The sequence below is a fragment of the Taudactylus pleione genome, unplaced genomic scaffold (genome assembly GCF_031769625.1).
Source record: "Taudactylus pleione unplaced genomic scaffold, aTauple2 ptg000437l, whole genome shotgun sequence".
Taxonomy (NCBI): domain Eukaryota; kingdom Metazoa; phylum Chordata; class Amphibia; order Anura; family Myobatrachidae; genus Taudactylus; species Taudactylus pleione.
In genome coordinates, this window is record NW_028284839.1 from 6,521,072 (window position 1) to 6,538,072 (window position 17,001).

General features: G+C 44.4%; 1 protein-coding gene across 6 annotated transcripts in view; it reads left to right on the forward strand.

Annotated features, from left to right (window-relative positions):
- Positions 1–214: 214 nt before the first annotated feature.
- The window catches only part of ZBTB48 (zinc finger and BTB domain containing 48), a 31,941-nt gene continuing 15,154 nt past the window's right edge, over positions 215–17,001 (forward strand). For 2 of the 6 annotated variants that reach the window (XM_088447757.1, XM_088447758.1), the window contains exons 1-5: positions 215–619; positions 1,480–2,184; positions 6,432–6,706; positions 8,174–8,285; positions 10,275–10,367. In XM_088447757.1, the coding sequence (XP_088303883.1) occupies positions 563–619; positions 1,480–2,184; positions 6,432–6,706; positions 8,174–8,285; positions 10,275–10,367 (1,242 nt within the window). In that variant the 5' untranslated portion in view covers positions 215–562. Of the gene's footprint in view, positions 695–1,479; positions 2,185–6,431; positions 6,707–8,173; positions 8,286–10,274; positions 10,368–17,001 lie in introns of all 6 variants that reach the window. The other 4 variants (XM_088447761.1, XM_088447760.1, XM_088447763.1 and 1 more) reach the window with 4 other exon arrangements.

Consider the following 17,001-nt stretch of genomic DNA (forward strand, 5'->3'; position numbering starts at 1 on the left):
GTGTTGCTACACAAGTTTGTGACAACCATCACAACGCGCCATGGGTACAAAATGGTACGAGGTATGAATGGCTCATTTGGGCAGGATGAATCATATATAACCAAAGATAGCGCTCTTACAGTCCTGATTCCTCACAGGACGCCGCACCCAAGATGGCGCCCATGAGACGACATGTTGTGCAGCGTGCTTCCAGTGACGTCACATCCATCGCTGGCTGCCGCCGGAAGCAGCTGTACTGTAGTAGTAGTCTGGAGGCTGTCGCTGGAGCTGGCGTCGCAGTGTGTAGCCGGGGGCTGGGCCGTGTGTGTGTGTGAGTCCAGGTAGCACCGAGCATGATCTCCCCGGGAGCAGCCACACAGCCCACCTCTGGGGGCCATTGTCCATTGCTGCACCTGTACAGCCACCTATGTATTATAACAACACAGCCCATCAGCTTGGTGGCAGTCTGATTCTGCTTTTCCCCATTAATTCCCCTCATGACTTCTTTTCACAGGCTGGTTATTGTCTGCCTTCCCTGCCCATTCCCCAATGACCTTAATCTGGGCTCAATGAGTTAAAACACATGTGCAGGATTTTACCAGCAGTTAACAAATGGGGCAACAAGTGGAAAAATCTGAAGGTGGCTATCATCCTACCTTAGCAATAAGTAAGACTAGCAGGTGTTAGTTTTGCTTACAGAACTATTGATGTGCAGGTGACTGTAATATTACCTTTATATGGCGCAATGTTACACCAGTCGTGATGTGACACCATATTTTGTGGCGTTATGTCTAAAAGCGCTTGATGATGTGTTTGGCCGGGTGTTGTTGAGGGAGTGCATGGTCATATTTAATGGTTTACTTTGTGTATTATAGACAACTAAGTCAACTATGCCTGAAAGAAAATAATTATATATTAATTGTATGTATTTTTTGTGTACTTGGAGAGATTCTCCATTCATTGGGATATATTTGCTAAAGTGCGGGTTTTTATAAGTGGAGATGTTGCCCATAGCAACCAATCAGATTCTAGCTATTATCTTCTAGAAGGTACTAGATAAATGTTAAGTAGAAGCTGATTGGTTGCTATGGGCAACATTGCCACTTCTAAAATCCCGCACTTTAGTAAATATACCCCATTTTCTTCTTGCATTTCCCTCAATGATATTATTTAAGAAGTTGATAACATTTGGATGTCTGGATAGAGATAAATATACCCCCCCCCTGGTTAACACCTTCTTAAGTTGATGCCTATATTGGTTATATGTCCAATCCTGCCCCACTGTTTTGTATCTGATCCTGTATGAAAGCATGACCGAGTGTAAGTTAGATGAGCAGTGCTAAGAATCGCTCTGGAAATCGCATAATACTGTTCCTGATGTAAAATATTGTCTGCGTGGTAGCACAGATAGATTATTTAGGCCTGATGTGTTTTTATACTTCCTATGGAATTAAATGTGACAAGTCTTTGCATCTTCTTATGCTTTTTTTCCTTCTGCAGACCATGGATAATGTGTTTGTCCAGCATAGTGTCAAAGTGTTGCAAGCCCTTAACAAGCAGCGAGAGGATGGGCAATATTGCGATGCCACCCTGGTTGTTGGCGATCTCCATTTTAAAGCCCACTGGAGCATATTGGCTTGTTGCAGTCACTTTTTCCAGAGCCTTTATGGAGATGGCAGCTCCTCAAACATTATCCTTCATGAAAGGTTCTCTGAAATCATGGGTCTGCTCCTGGACTTCCTCTACACAGGCGAGCTGGCTCTTTCTCAGCACAACATTGACAAAGTCCTGCGAGCTTCTAAGGAACTTGGCATTTTTGAAGCGGTGGAGGTCTGCGAGAGGTTCCAACCCAAGTGTTTTCATCCAGTAGATCAAAGTGAAGACTATTTTCAAGAGTCCGGCACAATGGTAACCCTGAATGGACACCTGAAGGAGGCAGAGGAGTCGGATGGAGAGGGAGCGTTAAAGGGGATTTCGGAGCTCCGCAATGTCCTCTCTGACACTGTAGTGCCTTCCGAGCAAAGCAATGGTCAGGACAGCAGCCTCTCCCTGCTGCAAGGGACCGTGGAGGTCTCCACCTTCCAGGAAACCACCATGAAGAATCCAGCTCTTGGTACAGAACCAGTGGAACGTAGAGAGTTCAAGCGGCAAAGGAGAGGACAGAAGAGTGGACTCTGTATCAGCGATGATGGGGATTATATTGCGGTAATACTATATTTTCTCTGTCAAGTCAAAGTTTTGCAGTGAAACCTTTTTAGCACAAAACAACTTGTTTTAATATATTTGTATTTATTTCCAATTCTACTCATTTGTTCAAAGCCCCATATTTTAATATAAGTAAATATCCATGCTTGGCTTAGAACAGCTCTCCAGTGCTGGCACTACCAGAGGGCCTGATTCTGAGTCACGAGCAAGTCCCAATACTGAAGGTTCTCCCAATTTTTAGGCAACCCTGTAGCTGATAAATGCAACTTTGACTCTTACGCATCTAATTCACCTCTCACTGACAGCAGAATGGGTGTTACTGGGCATTTGCACATAAGAGAAGCGTCCCGTGGGCGTGTAGCCAGGGTAACGAAACTGCGTTGAGCATATGGATTGTGCATGCCAACTTTGGTGGAATCTGCTTCACCCAAGCATGGGGTAGGCGTAAGTGCCGCTGCTAGTGATGACCTGCTGACCACTGCTCTCACAGCCTGGGGGGAGGGTGAGCACTTGCGTTTACATAAATGCATAAGACCAGGTATATAATAGCATAGGACTTGCAGTAGCTGTATGTACCCGGAATTGTGACCGCATTCCGTGCTACTCAGAAACCAGGCACAGTGCTGTTCTAGGTCCTGACTATGTGAAGATCCTGGATTGTCCGGCTCCCCCACTTCCCTGCAGAGGGAGAGCAGTAAATCAAAACCACTGAAATGCGACCCAGAAAAAAAAGCAAAGATTGCGTCATTAGATTTGGTAATACGCTTCATTGACCAGACCTATTGATAAACTCACTTGGATTGGCAGGGAATATCGACTTCATTTCATAGCCAGACCAAGCACATTCGCTTGGTCATTTCGTTAAAATCAGGCTTCATGTATAATTGGTACGTATGTACTGCCCTGGCAGGTAAGATTTGAGATGAAATTTAGGAAACTTTGGTGCGGAGTCTTTACCAGAACTTGGACACTTGGTTAGTTGCGGCTGCAGTATATTTATCCTGTGAATAAATCCATTTAGAGCTCCCATGCAAACTGTTTTTAACTAAGAGTACTATACATAATTACACAAAGAAAAAAAAAAATATAGATATAGTAGGGGCGCTAAAAAAGGCTGCTGATTAGAAGTTATATATGTGGCAAAATTAACAATAGCTTCAGTTACATATAATAAAATCACATCATATTTGGATTACACAGGCCCATCTGGACTGGTATAATATATTAGAACTACAGTCAGGTGCATAAATATTGGGACATTGACAGAATTTTCATATTGTGGCCTCTATTCACCACCACAATGGCTTTGAGATGAAACAAACAAGATGTGCTTTAACTGCAGACTTTCATATTTAATTTGATGGTAATTACATCCAAATCAGGTGAACGGTGTAGGAATTACAACGGTTTCTATATGTGCCTCCCACTTTTTAAGGGGCCAAAAGTAATGGGACTATCAACTCAAAAGCTATTTCATGGTCAGGTGTGGGCTATTCCCTCGTTATTTCATTATCAATTAAGCAGGTAAAAGGTCTGGAGTTGATTCTAGGTGTGACATTTGCATTTGGAATCAGTTGCTGTCGACTCTCAATATGAGATGCAAAGAGCTGTCACTATCAGTGAAGCAAGCCATCATTAGGCTGAAAAATCAAAACAAACCCATCAGAGAGATAGCAAAAACATTACGTGTGGCCAAATCAACTGTTTGGAACATTCTTAAAAAGAAAGAACGCACCGGACAGCTCAGCAACACCAAAAGACCCTGAAGACCACGGGAAACAACTGTGGCGGATGACAGAAGAATTATTTCCCTGGTGAAGAAAAACCCCTTCACAACAGTTGGCCAAATCAAGAACACTCTCCAGGAGGTAGGTGTATATGTGTCAAAGTCAACAATCAAGAGAAGACTTCACAAGAGTGAATATAGAGGGTTCACCACAAGATGTAAACCATTGGTGAGCCACAAAAATAGGAAGACCAGATTAGAGTTTGCCAAACAACATCTAAAAAAGCCATTACAGTTCTGGAACAACATCCTAAGGACAGATGAGACAAAGATCAACTTGTACCAGAGTGATGGGCAGAGAAGAGTATGGAGAAGGAGAGGAACTGCTCATGATCCAAAACATACCACCTCATCAGTGAAGCATGGTGGTGGTAGTGTCATGGCGTGATGATGTGACTGCTGACAAAAGCAGCAGAATGAATTCTGAAGTGTTTCGGGCAATATTATATGCTCATATTCAGTCAAATGCTTCAGAACTCATTGGATGGCGCTTCACAGTGCAGATGGACAATGAGCCGAAGCATACTGCAAAAGCAACCAAAGAGTTTTTTAAGGCTAAAAAGTGGAATGTTATGCAATGGCCAAGTCAATCCCCTGACCTGAATCCGATTGAGCATGCATTTCACTTGATGAAGACAAAACTGAAGGGAAAATGCCCCAAGAACAAGCAGGAACTGAAGACATTTGCAGTAGAGGCCTGGCATAGCATCACCAGGGATGAAACCCAGCGTCTGGTGATGTCTATGCGTTCCAGACTTCAGGCTGTAATTGCCTGCAAAGGATTTGCAACAAAGTATTAAAAAGTGAAAGTTAGATTTAGGATTGTTTAGTTTGTCCTATTACTTTTGGCCCCTTAAAAAGTGGGAGGCACATATAGAAACCGTTGTAATTCCTACACCGTTCACCTGATTTGGATGTAATTACCCTCAAATTAAATCTGAAAGTCTGCAGTTAAAGCACATCTTGTTTGTTTCATTTCAAAGCCATTGTGGTGGTGAATAGAGGCCAAAATATGAAAATTCTGTCAATGTCCCAATATTTATGCACCTGACTGTATATATTTCTGTGGCCACAGATAAATAATAAATTAATACATGTACAATAAATTAATATACAAGTCCAGCTGTTTTCAATAATTATTTCAGCATCAGGTGCAAGAGTTATCACCAAGAAGCATAGATTGATTGCATTCGTGTGCATGGTTCATAATTTAGAGGCAAGAAGCAGGGGTATTCCCAGCAATGCTGGAGAAAGTTTGTAGACATACGGATTATAGTCACTGTATCTTTTTTTTTATATATAATATTTTTTAATTCAGAAAGGAACAGCAAAAAGACACAAAGATTGTACATTTTCCAATGTAAAGTTACAAGAAAAAAAGGAAGAAATACAGCCGTGATATTTCAATCATGTTACATATTGCAACATACAATTGGAAAATAAGATACATCACTGTATCCCTTAATAGGAAGAAAGACCACCATCCATCAGGATTTTCTTCTAACTTTACTTCCCTGGATATTTTTCAATTGATCGTATATGCCATGATGTACCTGAGCCTGACTTGCCCCTCAGTGCTCCACCAGGTCTGCAACAGCGCAAAGTCCCTGGGCTGTGACCTCACTGAGGTGCCGCAGAGTGAGATCTTCTGTTTCTCCTATAAGGCACTGCATAGACGATATTTGAAGCTAATGTGCCGCACGTCTACCAGCTTCGCCGGATAAGCCTCCCAGATCTCAATACTACGTATCTACCGCGGATTGTGCGGCCCTGGCTGGTAACTAGACCCAGGCTAGTCACTTCACTCCGTTTGGTCAGCTTCCGGTCCTGTGTTTTACCAAAATTGGATTTAAAAAAACAAAAAAAAAAAAACTGATTTATTTGATTTAAATAGGTTTTTTTTATTAAAAAAAAAATGTAAATAAACGTTTAAGAATTTAAAACGTTTACTTAAAATATTTCTTTAATAAAAAAATCCTATTTAAATCCCCAAAAAACTGATTTAAATCAAATAAATCCGTTTATAATTTTTTAAATTTTTTTTTAAATCAAATTTTGTGCAACCCTTGTCAAAGATTGCCAAGTCAGCTGGCGTGTTTCTACTACCTATGACACAGCGGATCATTTTATATAGATATCCAGGCCTATGTTGTAGGGGCAGCTAAAGTAGCTGTGTGTTATAACGAATCATGCACTATTATTATTAACCTGCGCCCCCTATTTGTTTTCTTTATTTTATAATTACACAAAGTAGTTGTGGTTCACCTTATATTTAATTCTACGTTTTTTTTTTTGTTTTTTTTTATAGAATTTACTTTAATGATCAGTGTTACCACAAGTGTGAGGCCTAATCAAATAAAAGAAAGTGTCTACTGCAAACTTTAGTAGAATTGCAGCAAAAGTCCTCTTACTGTAATGTTTTAAAGGCCCTAAAGATAATATAATGTCTCTTCCATTAAAGTGGGACTTGGAGGTAGACCAGATCCATGATGTCATAGCAGAGGACACCGACTATATTCAGGATGATCTAGACGAAGACTATGTTCTAGAACGGAAGATCCCAAACTCCAAACGAAGGATATGCGCGCCCAAGAAGCTTGTTCCATTGGAACCTTCTGCTAATGATGCCGCACTGGATGGAGATCTAAAGAACAAGAGGCATTCCAATAACCCGGTGGAGTGTCCCGTATGTCAGAAAAGGTTTCTCAGCAAATATTATCTCAAGGTCCATAATAGGTAATGTAGTAGATTCAATTCTCCATTACTGATGTGGTCAGAGGGTCATACAGGTCTTCAGCAGGGATTGCTTCATATTCTAGGAATCTGTAAAGCAGATCGAAGCATTTTGTGATGCTCCAGTTGTTGAGGAACAAGTTCTACCATGTCCTACCAGCCAGAGGCTTGGTGGTAGGTTTACGAAAGTTTCTAAAAATAAAAACTGGAGGTGTTTCCCATAGCAACCAGATTCTAGCTGTCATTTCTCTTTTGCATTCTAGAAAATGATAGAATCTGATTGATTGGTGTTGTCCAAAGCAACCACTTTTTAGAAGGCTTTAGTAAATCTACCCCATGGACTTGTAATTCACTAACAGCGGGGGAGCCAAAGTCTACCTACCTCTGCCCTTGCATATACTCCAAACGCCTAATGGTGGTACGAAGCAGCTTCGCTCTATTCATCACGGGATATACAGGGATAGTGTTCATTCTAGCACCCTGCACCTGTTAACTGTGCAGTTCCTCTTTCCTGCCTGGGGTGTCGCTCTACGCTCTGGTACTTCTAGCACACTCAGCTGATGCATCAAACTGCTAAGATACAGACCAGAGTGTACTAGAAGCACCAGAGTAGAGCGATACCACAGGCAGGAAATAGGAACTGCACGGATTGTGTCTACTAAAGGAGTAAGGAGCTTATTGAGGTGATCAAAGGTGTAGGTATAGCTTTGGCCATACATGTCTGGGACATGAGCTGTAGTGGGTGGGGCCAGCTATAATGGGTGGAGCTAGTATTAAGATGCTTGTAGGCTTTTGCCTTAAATGTAAAATTATGTATTACCATGGGATAGGCCTGGGCTCATTATTAAAAAACAGAGTAGGAATATATCCGCCTACCACTTGAATATTGAGCCACTGGCTTAAATCCGTGTCAGCTCTTTATTATAACTTTGAATAGAGCACTTCCACTCACATGATTAAACCCTTCTAAAGAGAGAAGTTACCCATAGCAACTATTCAGCTTCTACCTAGCAGTTTATAGAATGCACTTGATAAATGCTAGCTAGAAGCTGATTGGTTGATATGAACAAGCCTCTTTAGAGGGCTTTATACATTTCCCAATAAACATTGCTGCCTATATACGTTGCTTTTTTCATTATTTGTAAATACAAATTTCTGCTTAAAGTTGACAAAATAAATAATTAAATGCCACTGGTGGTGTCAATGTAAGACTGAGATTCCAGTGGTCAGGGAGCTTTTCCTGGGTGACGGGACCACATTGGATACCATATAACATGGACAGATGTTGCTATGCTTCCTGGAAATAACGGGCTGGGTATGGAGTAGTGCATTTGGCGCGCTGCTAGTACGGTTAGTGAGTAAAGGGGTCTGAATGAACAAAAGTTTATTTACAATCCCCCCTTCTAGTATATTGTGCACCTGTAATGTAACCAGTGGGCGGCTTGTACTGATGCTCTGTCGTTGCACCAGGAAGCACACTGGAGAGAAGCCGTTTGAATGTACGAAGTGCGGTAAATGCTACTTCAGGAAAGAGAACTTGGTGGAGCATCAGGAGCGGAACTGCATGAGCAGAAGTGAGCAGGTGGGTCCAGCTGGGTGTACAGCGCTGCTTCTGTCCATCTGGTGGATGCAGCCTTACTGGCGGGTGGGTATGGGGCAGGTCATCACCCTTCTGGCTGGGGACACCAGCCCTGTCGGTGCTTATTGAGCAGGGGGCCAGGGTCTGGTCTCTGCCAGGTTTGCAGGTCCTATTATGTGTCACTTTCCATGACTGAAGCTTACCTCGTTTGACCTGTGCACTGTGATACACAGAGTAATATGCAGCGCCATGTAATACTGCTACTTCAGTGCACTCTAGCTGTAACATATGCCAATGCTGAATGGTGCCAGATGAGCAGGAAAGCGTAAGGGAGATCTACTCATGCTAGGTTTCTGTATAGGATACAAGTGAATTAGGAGTCGTCCAACTTTGCCATTTTACGGTCTCCAGAGCCGGACCACGTTCTCTCCGTGTCCTATTAACCACCCGGCTATTGCCCATATGTAAGAGTGACGGGTGGGCTCTGTGAGGAGGAATATGGGGCAGAGATACAGCGTGTCTACAGCCATAGTGGTGAATCCTGGGGAAAGTGACATCACAGGGTTTCCTGCATACAGAAGTCCTATAGCACGTGCTCTGCAATGTGCAACCTGCAAACATCTGCTATGACTGCAATGCCAGTTACAGTGTGACTGCTCCCACAGGACTTATTGTCACCTCCCGCGTCTGCCTGCGTGGGCACAGTGGAAAGAACCTGCCGGTTAAATAGCACTTGCAAAGTAATGGATGAACACGAGCGAGACACCGACTGGATCCACGAAAACGTTCTCCCCCCTGTACAGTGTTCAGTATTTTCTTACTTCTCAGGAATGTAGAGAGGGAAAGTTGGGGAGAGTTCCAAGCAGGAAGTAACTCACAGACTGGTCCCCCCCCCCCACCACCACCACCACCACCTCCTTCCTCCCCCACAGTCCTGGAATGTAAAAATAGAATTAGATTTAAATGCTTTTGAGCTCAGCCCCTGGTCCTCCTGTTAGTGGATACATCCTGCGATGCCTGTGAGGCTGCTTTAGATCGTACTGGCAGCACAGTGTCGGTCAGAACGATACATTCAGTCTGGCAATGCCTGCATATAACCATTGTCTGACTAATGGCGCCCTGTCTGATCCAGATATTCTGTGATCTGTCAGAATTGTCCACAGATGGCAGTGTACATGTATGGGGATCCGGTCTAAAGATCTACAGTAAAAAGGTAGACAATGTCTAGATAGACACCAGATGTTAGACAGGCAATAGGTTGACAGGGACAAAAGGTCGACACACTAAAGGTCGACATTTAAGAAGGTTGACGGGTACAAATGGTCGTCGGGGTCAAAAGGTCGACATGAAAATGGTCAACCCATTATTTTTTTTTTGTTAGGGTTAGACACTTAACGGAGTGTCACGGTTAGGCATTTACCCCAACGGTTAGGGTTAGGCACTTACCCCAAGAGTTAGGCACTTACCGGAGGGTTAGGGTTAGGCACCCGGAGGGAGGGTTAAGGTGAAGATTAGGGTTAGAAAACAAAAAAAAAAATCATGTCGAAATTATTTTTTGTCTACCAAATGAATGTCGACATTTTAACCCTGTTGAACATTTGTACCTGTCGACCTCCTTACATGTCGACCTTTAGTGTGTCAACCTTTTGTCCCTGTCGACCTTTTGTTCCTGTCGACCAATTTACTGTCTAACATCTGGTGTCTATCTTTTTACTGTAGATCTTTCAATCCACATCCCATGTATGGATGGTATTATCAGTCAGTACGGGCGAGCCAGGCGGCTGGATTGAGTGCAGCCACCTTGAGTACTGCTTTTAATAAGAGAGTACAAATGCTGGAAATGTATTTTAGCCATACTCTTATTTGGGCTGAATAACGCATCCTGGAATAACATGCTACACCGTGTTAGTGAGGACTCCGTCCTCTTGTTCGTTCTGAATTGCTCCTGACAGGTACCTGAATTTAGCTGTCATTTCTGTCGTCTTATCGTAGGTTTTTAATTGCACATCTTGTCACGAGGTTTTCAAAAGAAAGATGGAACTGAGGATGCATATGGTGACCCACACGGGAGTAATGCCTTATAAAGTAAGTGTATCCTGCAGTATGAACAGGCACTCGGTAATACATTACTTATATTCGCTGTGTATGATCACTGTTTCTTTCTATAAAAGTGCAGTTTTGATTGCCGATTTAAGTCTGTGTATATTTATTAGTTTGAAACCTTTAAGTTCTACCAAACTAATTAGCTGAACGTACAGTGATATAAAGACCCATTTATTAATTTTAATTTGTCTCTGCATAGTCAGGCAAGTGACCCACTTAGACTGAGAGCTCTATTAAACTGTGACTGGGGGAATCCTGGCTGTAACCGCCTTAGTTATGGAGGATATTATGGATATTAGTTACTGGGGATAATGAATCGGTATTGATGGTATTTGTCATAAAGAGTTCTGCTAAATAGGGTGGAACAACCACATTGAGCAACAAAGCCTTTACCTTGTGACAGCAGTCTTAAAAATGGGCGTTATTCTCCTCTACCAAGAACTTTAGGGCACCACAATTAATTTTTTTGTAATTATTATTATTATTATTTATTTATATGGCGCCAGAAGTGTTCCGCAGCGATTTACAAAGTACAAAAACAAGTGACTTACAGAACAATACAATACAGGACATGGATAATATATATTGCTACATTAGCGACCATATCACCCAGATAAGCAACAGAGCATAAGCAACCAAGTATTAGGTGCCCTAGTGGTGAGTAAGAAGTAAATTACACTATAGTAAGGAGAAGCACAAGAGGGTAGATGCCCTGCTCGTGAGAGCTTACAATCTAAAAAGGTGGGGGAAGACAAACTGGGGTAGATGGGGCCGAAGGAGCATGTAGCAAGGAGTTAGAATGATAGCTGGAAGGCTTTGATGAAGTAGTGGGTCTTGAGAGCCCGTTTGAAGGATTGCAAACAGGTGGAGAGTCTGATGGGGAGTGGGAGAGAGTTCCAGAGGTGGGGAGCAGTGCGGGCAAAATCTTGGAGGCGGGAGTGGGAGGAAGTAATCAGCTGGCATGAAAGTCGGCGTGAATTAGTTGAGCGAAGAGGGCGGAGAGGAGCGTAAAGGGAGATGAGATCAGAGATGTATATGGGAGAAGATTGGGTGAGGGCTTTGTGAGCGAGCGTGAGAACCTTAAATTGGGTTCTAAAAGGGAAGGGGAACCAGTGGAGGGCTTGTAGGAGAGGGGAGGCAGATGTACAGCGTTTGGAGAGGAAGATAAGCCGTGCAGTAGCATTAAGGATAGACTGGAGAGGTAAGAGATGGGATTTGGGGAGGCCAGATAGGAGGAGGTTACAGTAGTCCAATCTGGAGATGACCAGTGAGTGTATGAGTGTTTTAGTAGCATCCTGGGTGAGATAGGGTCTGATCTTAGAAATATTTTTGAGATGGAAATGACAGGACTGTGAAAGGTTCTGGATATGTGGTTTGAAGGAGAGGGATGAGTCCAGGATGACTCCAATACAGCGCACCTTGGGACTAGATGAGATAGTTATTCCATCAATTGATAAAGAAATAGTGGGAAGTGAGGTGATGTGGGAGGGTGGGAAGATGATCAGCTCTGTCTTAGACATATTAAGTTTAAGAAATCGCTGGGACATCCAGGAAGAGATAGCAGAGAGACAGTTGGAGATACGAGTCAGAATAGAGGGGGAGAGATCAGGGGAGAAAAGGTAGATTTGAGTATCATCAGCATAGAGATGATAATGGAGGTCAAAAGAGCTGATGAGTTCACCTAGAGAGGAAGTATAGAGGGAGAATAGGAGAGTACCAAGAACAGAACCTTGGGGAACACCTACTGTAAGAGGCTGTGGGGGGGAAGAGGAGTCGTGAGAGGAAACTGAGAAAGATCGGTCAGAGAGGTAGGACGACAGCCAGGAGAGGGCAGTTTCACGTAGACCAAGGGAGTGAAGGATATTCAGCAGGAGAGGGTGGTCCACAGTGTCAAAAGCAGCAGAGAGATCAAGGAGAATGAGAAGAGAGTAGTGGCCTTGGGATTTGGCAGCAAGGAGGTCATTGCTGACTTTTGTGAGGGCAGTTTCAGTGGAGTGGAGAGAACGGAAGCCAGACTGAAAAGGGTCAAGGAGGGATTGGGAGGAAAGAAAAGTGGTAAGGCGGTTGTAGACAACCCGCTCAAGGAGTTTAGAGGCAAAGGGGAGGAGAGAAATGGGTCGGTAGTTAGAAAGAAGGTTAGGATCAAGGGTAGATTTTTTAAGAATGGGGGAGACAAGGGCATGTTTGAATGCAGAAGGAACAGTGCCTGATAGGTTAAAGAGGTGGGCAAGATGGGAGCAGGCAGAGAGAGAGAGTAAGCGGAGGAGGCGGGAGGGGATGGGATCAAGGGGGGAGGTGGAAGGGGGGGAGGATCGGATGAGGGCCATGACTTCCTCTCCAGATTCAGGGGAGAAGGATGTTAGAGTTGGTAAAATGGATGGGGAGGGGTGATTTGGGAAAGGAGGAGGTGGAGAGCTGGGGGACTGGTTGGATATGATGTCCTGACGTATGGAATCAATTTTAGATGTAAAGTAGGTAGCAAAGTCAAGGGCAGAGAGCAAGGAGGGGAGACGAGGAGGGGGTGGGCGAAGGAGGGCGTTGAAAGTGGTGAAGAGACGCTGGGGATTAGAGGACTGAGAGGAGATGAGGTTCTTAAAGTATGACTGTTTAGAGAGCGCAGCACTATAGGATGAGAGCATAAATTTGAAATGGAGAAAATCTGCCTTAGAGCGTGATCTTCTCCACTGTCGCTCGGCAGTTCGAGAACACTTTTGCAGGTATCTGGTGCATTTGGAATGCCAGGGTTGAGGAGTAGATCTGTGAGTGTGAGTAGTGATCGCCGGAGCGACAGAGTCCAGAGCAGAAGTAAGGGAGGAGTTGTATAGGGAAGTGGCTTGTTCAGGGCAAGAGAGAGAGAGGATAGGGGAGAGAAGTGAGTCAAGCAGGGAAGAAAAGGAACCTGTGTCGATAGCGTCAATGTTACGCTTAGTAATGGAGGCTTTTGCAGTTAGAGGAGGGGAAGGAGAGAGGGACAGGTTAAAAGAGAGAAGGTGATGGTCAGAAAGAGGGAATGGGGAATTGGGTTGGTCAGAAATATCACAACGGTGTGTGAAGACCAGATCAAGCACATGGCCACTCACATGGGAGGGTGAAGAGGTCCATTGGGAGAGACCAAGTGACGATGTGAGGGAGAGGAGTTTGGAGGCAGAGGATTCTGTGGGGATATCAATTGGAATGTTGAAGTCACCTAGGATAATGGAGGGAAGGTCTGAGGAGAGAAAGTGAGGGAGCCAGGAAGCAAAGTTGTCAAGGAACTTGGAGGGAGGGCCAGGGGGACGGTAAATGACAGCTACTTGGAGGTGTACTGGGTGGAAGAAGCGTATAGTATGGACTTCAGATGAGGAGAATGTGAGGGATGGTTCAGAGGGAATGGGTTGGTATGAGTAACCAGGGGATAGAAGGACCCCAACATCACCACCATGGCGACCCCCAGGTCGTGGAGTGTGGGAAAAGGTAAGGCCCCCAGAGGAAAGAGCTGCAGGAGAAGTGGTGTCAGAGGGTAGAATCCAGGTTTCAGTAATAGCTAGGAGATTCAGGGAGTTGGAGATGAAAAGGTCATGGGTTGGGACCAGTTTATTACAGACTGACCTGGCATTCCAGAGGGCACAGGATAGAGGGACAGAGTTTGTTGGAGAGATTTGAATGAGATTATCAGGGTTGCTGTAGCGTGGGGGTGAGATTAATTTGGGGGACCGAGCTGAATAGAGTGTAGCGATGGTGCGGACTCCAGTGCTAGAAGGGGAGCCAGTAGAAGGTGGGCAGGAAGGGAAATTAATGATGTGGGGTCAAGTGACCTGGAGAGGGGGGTGGGAGGAGGGATTAGCAGTGAGGTTGTAGTGTTTTTGTTAAATTTCTTTAACAATAAAGAAAAAAGTGCAGATACACCGATATATATATATATAAGCAATGTGTGACATCAAAGTATCATATTAAGCGTATTGGTAAATCTAATGGTGTTCTAACATGAGATTTGGTATTGAATTTTCAAAACATAATTTAGGACAGTTCGAGGAAATAATACATAAAGTTAACATTAACAATATTGACCTTGTGAATGAAATGCATGCCGGCTGGCAAGAAATGAGAAAAGGACCTGAAATGTTAAAGGTCGGGGAGGCCATAACCGGCAGGACCAGACTGTATCAAGTTTACTTGGGCAAATTCGCTTCTGATACATATAATGTTAATGAGAAATTGTTAGATTGAATAGAGCCACCCAGGAGGAAAAGGTAGGAGGATCAGAGGCCATCCACTTGCGGGTGAGACACGCAAAAGGACCACGTAAAGTTGTCCATTATAAACAGTCTCCACTCAGGTCATCTCCAGCCACGTTAAGTGTCTGTCCCTGTGTTTTATTGTCATGCCACAGCAGGGTCTTACCGGAAATTGGACTTGTTTGAAATTAAAGAATTGTTAGTCACATAAATGAACAGTAATAAAAGGGAACAACTTAAATTTTGTATCAGTAAACTGGGCTTACATCAATTTTTCTGGAGAAACCGGATAATACGTATCACGCTCTGCATGCTATATAATAAAGTCCATCATTGTGATATTTCTTTAACGGTTTAGGCAGCGTAAGCCAAGAAAGTCTGTGTTTTTTTTTTTTTTTTTCATTGACTTGCTTCACTGAAATAGTCACTGCTCTGCTCCCTTTTATCATACATTAATGTTTCATACACCTTAACCTTCCTCCGCAAATGCTGTATAGAATTGTGACAACTGCATCAAAATCTGTCCAGTGGTTCTCGAGATTAGCCCGAACAACCAGGCAGGTGCCTATGTTATACTATGTATAGATTATCCAACACAAATATCCTTGGGTGCTCTGGGACAATGTAGATGGCTAAAGGCCCCCATACATCAGAGATTGATTGCAGCAATCGTGCAATTTGCAATCGATTGTGTATAAAAATCTTTCCCTTTTTCAATCGATAGCAGATTGCAGAATTGTCACAATCGATTGAAAAAGGGAAAGATTTTTATACACAATCGATTGCAAATTGCACGATTGCTGCAATCAATCTCTGATGTATGGGGGCCTTAAGAAGGAGACTTGTATGGTAAAATTAAGATATTTGACCAATCAGACCCTGTTTTGTTTTGGGAGAAATGTAACGTTCAAAAGGTGGGGTAGTACTTTCACACTACCACTAGGTGTCGCTGCAGCAAAGGCTTTCTTTTATTTGGTATAAGCCATAGACACCAGCAACCTCTGTGCAAAACTCAAACATAGGGAACTTTACATTTCTACTTCAGGGTCCATAGGGGGTCCACAGGGTTGACCTTGGGGTATAGCTTTGATCTGGATCCACGGGCACCATACAGTTAAAGCTTTAGCTCCCAGGATGCACTTGGGTCCTCCTCTATACCCCGCCCCCGAGCCACAGGCACCTCAGTTTCAGTTTGGTGCCGGCCGAAGTCGGTTGCACTGTGCAGTGGGGCTGCAGGAGCAGCCCCTAAGCTTTATTTTTACAGAAGAAAAGTTTTTTATTTTTTTCTCTATGGCTTTACACTTAATGCGGCAGCATAGGACTGTCCTTCTGGACGTCCATGCTGCCGCTGCGACGCCAGTACTGATCTGGCGATTGCAGCGGGACCCCGGAGTTAGTCCTAGCATGGCTCCGGGACCTCCCTCTGACTGCTGCCGGACTCTACGGGGAACAGGTAAGCCGCGAGCAGCGCTCTTAGAGCCGCTCGCGGGGGTAAATGCAGTCAGTTGCCGCCGGTCTCTGGGGACAGACCGGCGGCGCTAGTAGCGGCGGCGGGCTCCCCCTTATGCAGGCATACCCCGCGCTCCGCTGGACCACCAGGGTATAAGTTCCGGAGGGGAACCGGCATCCCTGGGGTTAAATACTAGCCTGGGGAGGCAGCCTTCCCTGGTTTAGCGGCTCCTCCCCTCAGCTCAGCGCGCCTTTTCTCACGTGTACTGGCGTCGCTGAGCTGCTCCTCTGCTGGCCACTCCTCCGCAGAGCTCTCCGGCTATAACGCAGGCTCCCAGGCAGGTGCATGGTCAGGTCCCCCTGTGTACCTCTCCCCTACCTAAAGGACAGTGTACACGGCGCTATAACTCCCCCCAGACACTGAATCTGGGTGGTTGAGGGCAGCGATTGGTGCAGTAAGTACAATCTTCCTGCATTGTATGTGACTTTGCTAGTGCTGCTGTCTGTACTCATTTTCTACTTGCTGTCAGCTTATATCTATCCCTTTGCTTCTCCTACAGCCCGAAGGTGTGTGGGGGAGGGGCGTTTTTCTATTAACCTCACTTTTATAAATCATGTATTTGTGAGGTCAGTCGCATACTGTTGTGTGCTACACAGTACCATATTTTTGGGCCTGTTTGTGTTGCATGCTGGTGAGTGCGAGGGTGTTAACACCGTATGTCCTCTGCTGATAAGTATTTATTGTATAATTACTGTATCATGTCTGATGAGGAGACTGAGCACTCCGGGGCTCCTGTGTTGCTTTCCTGCAGACGCTGTTCTGCTGGTGTTAATGGGAGGATTTATCTCAGGATGGTCTTTGCGGGCAGTGCCAGCTGGCACCAGGCCCCTCTATACCCCCTATGCAGCAGGACCCCCCTTGGGCGATGTTTTCACAAGTGCTGACATCTATT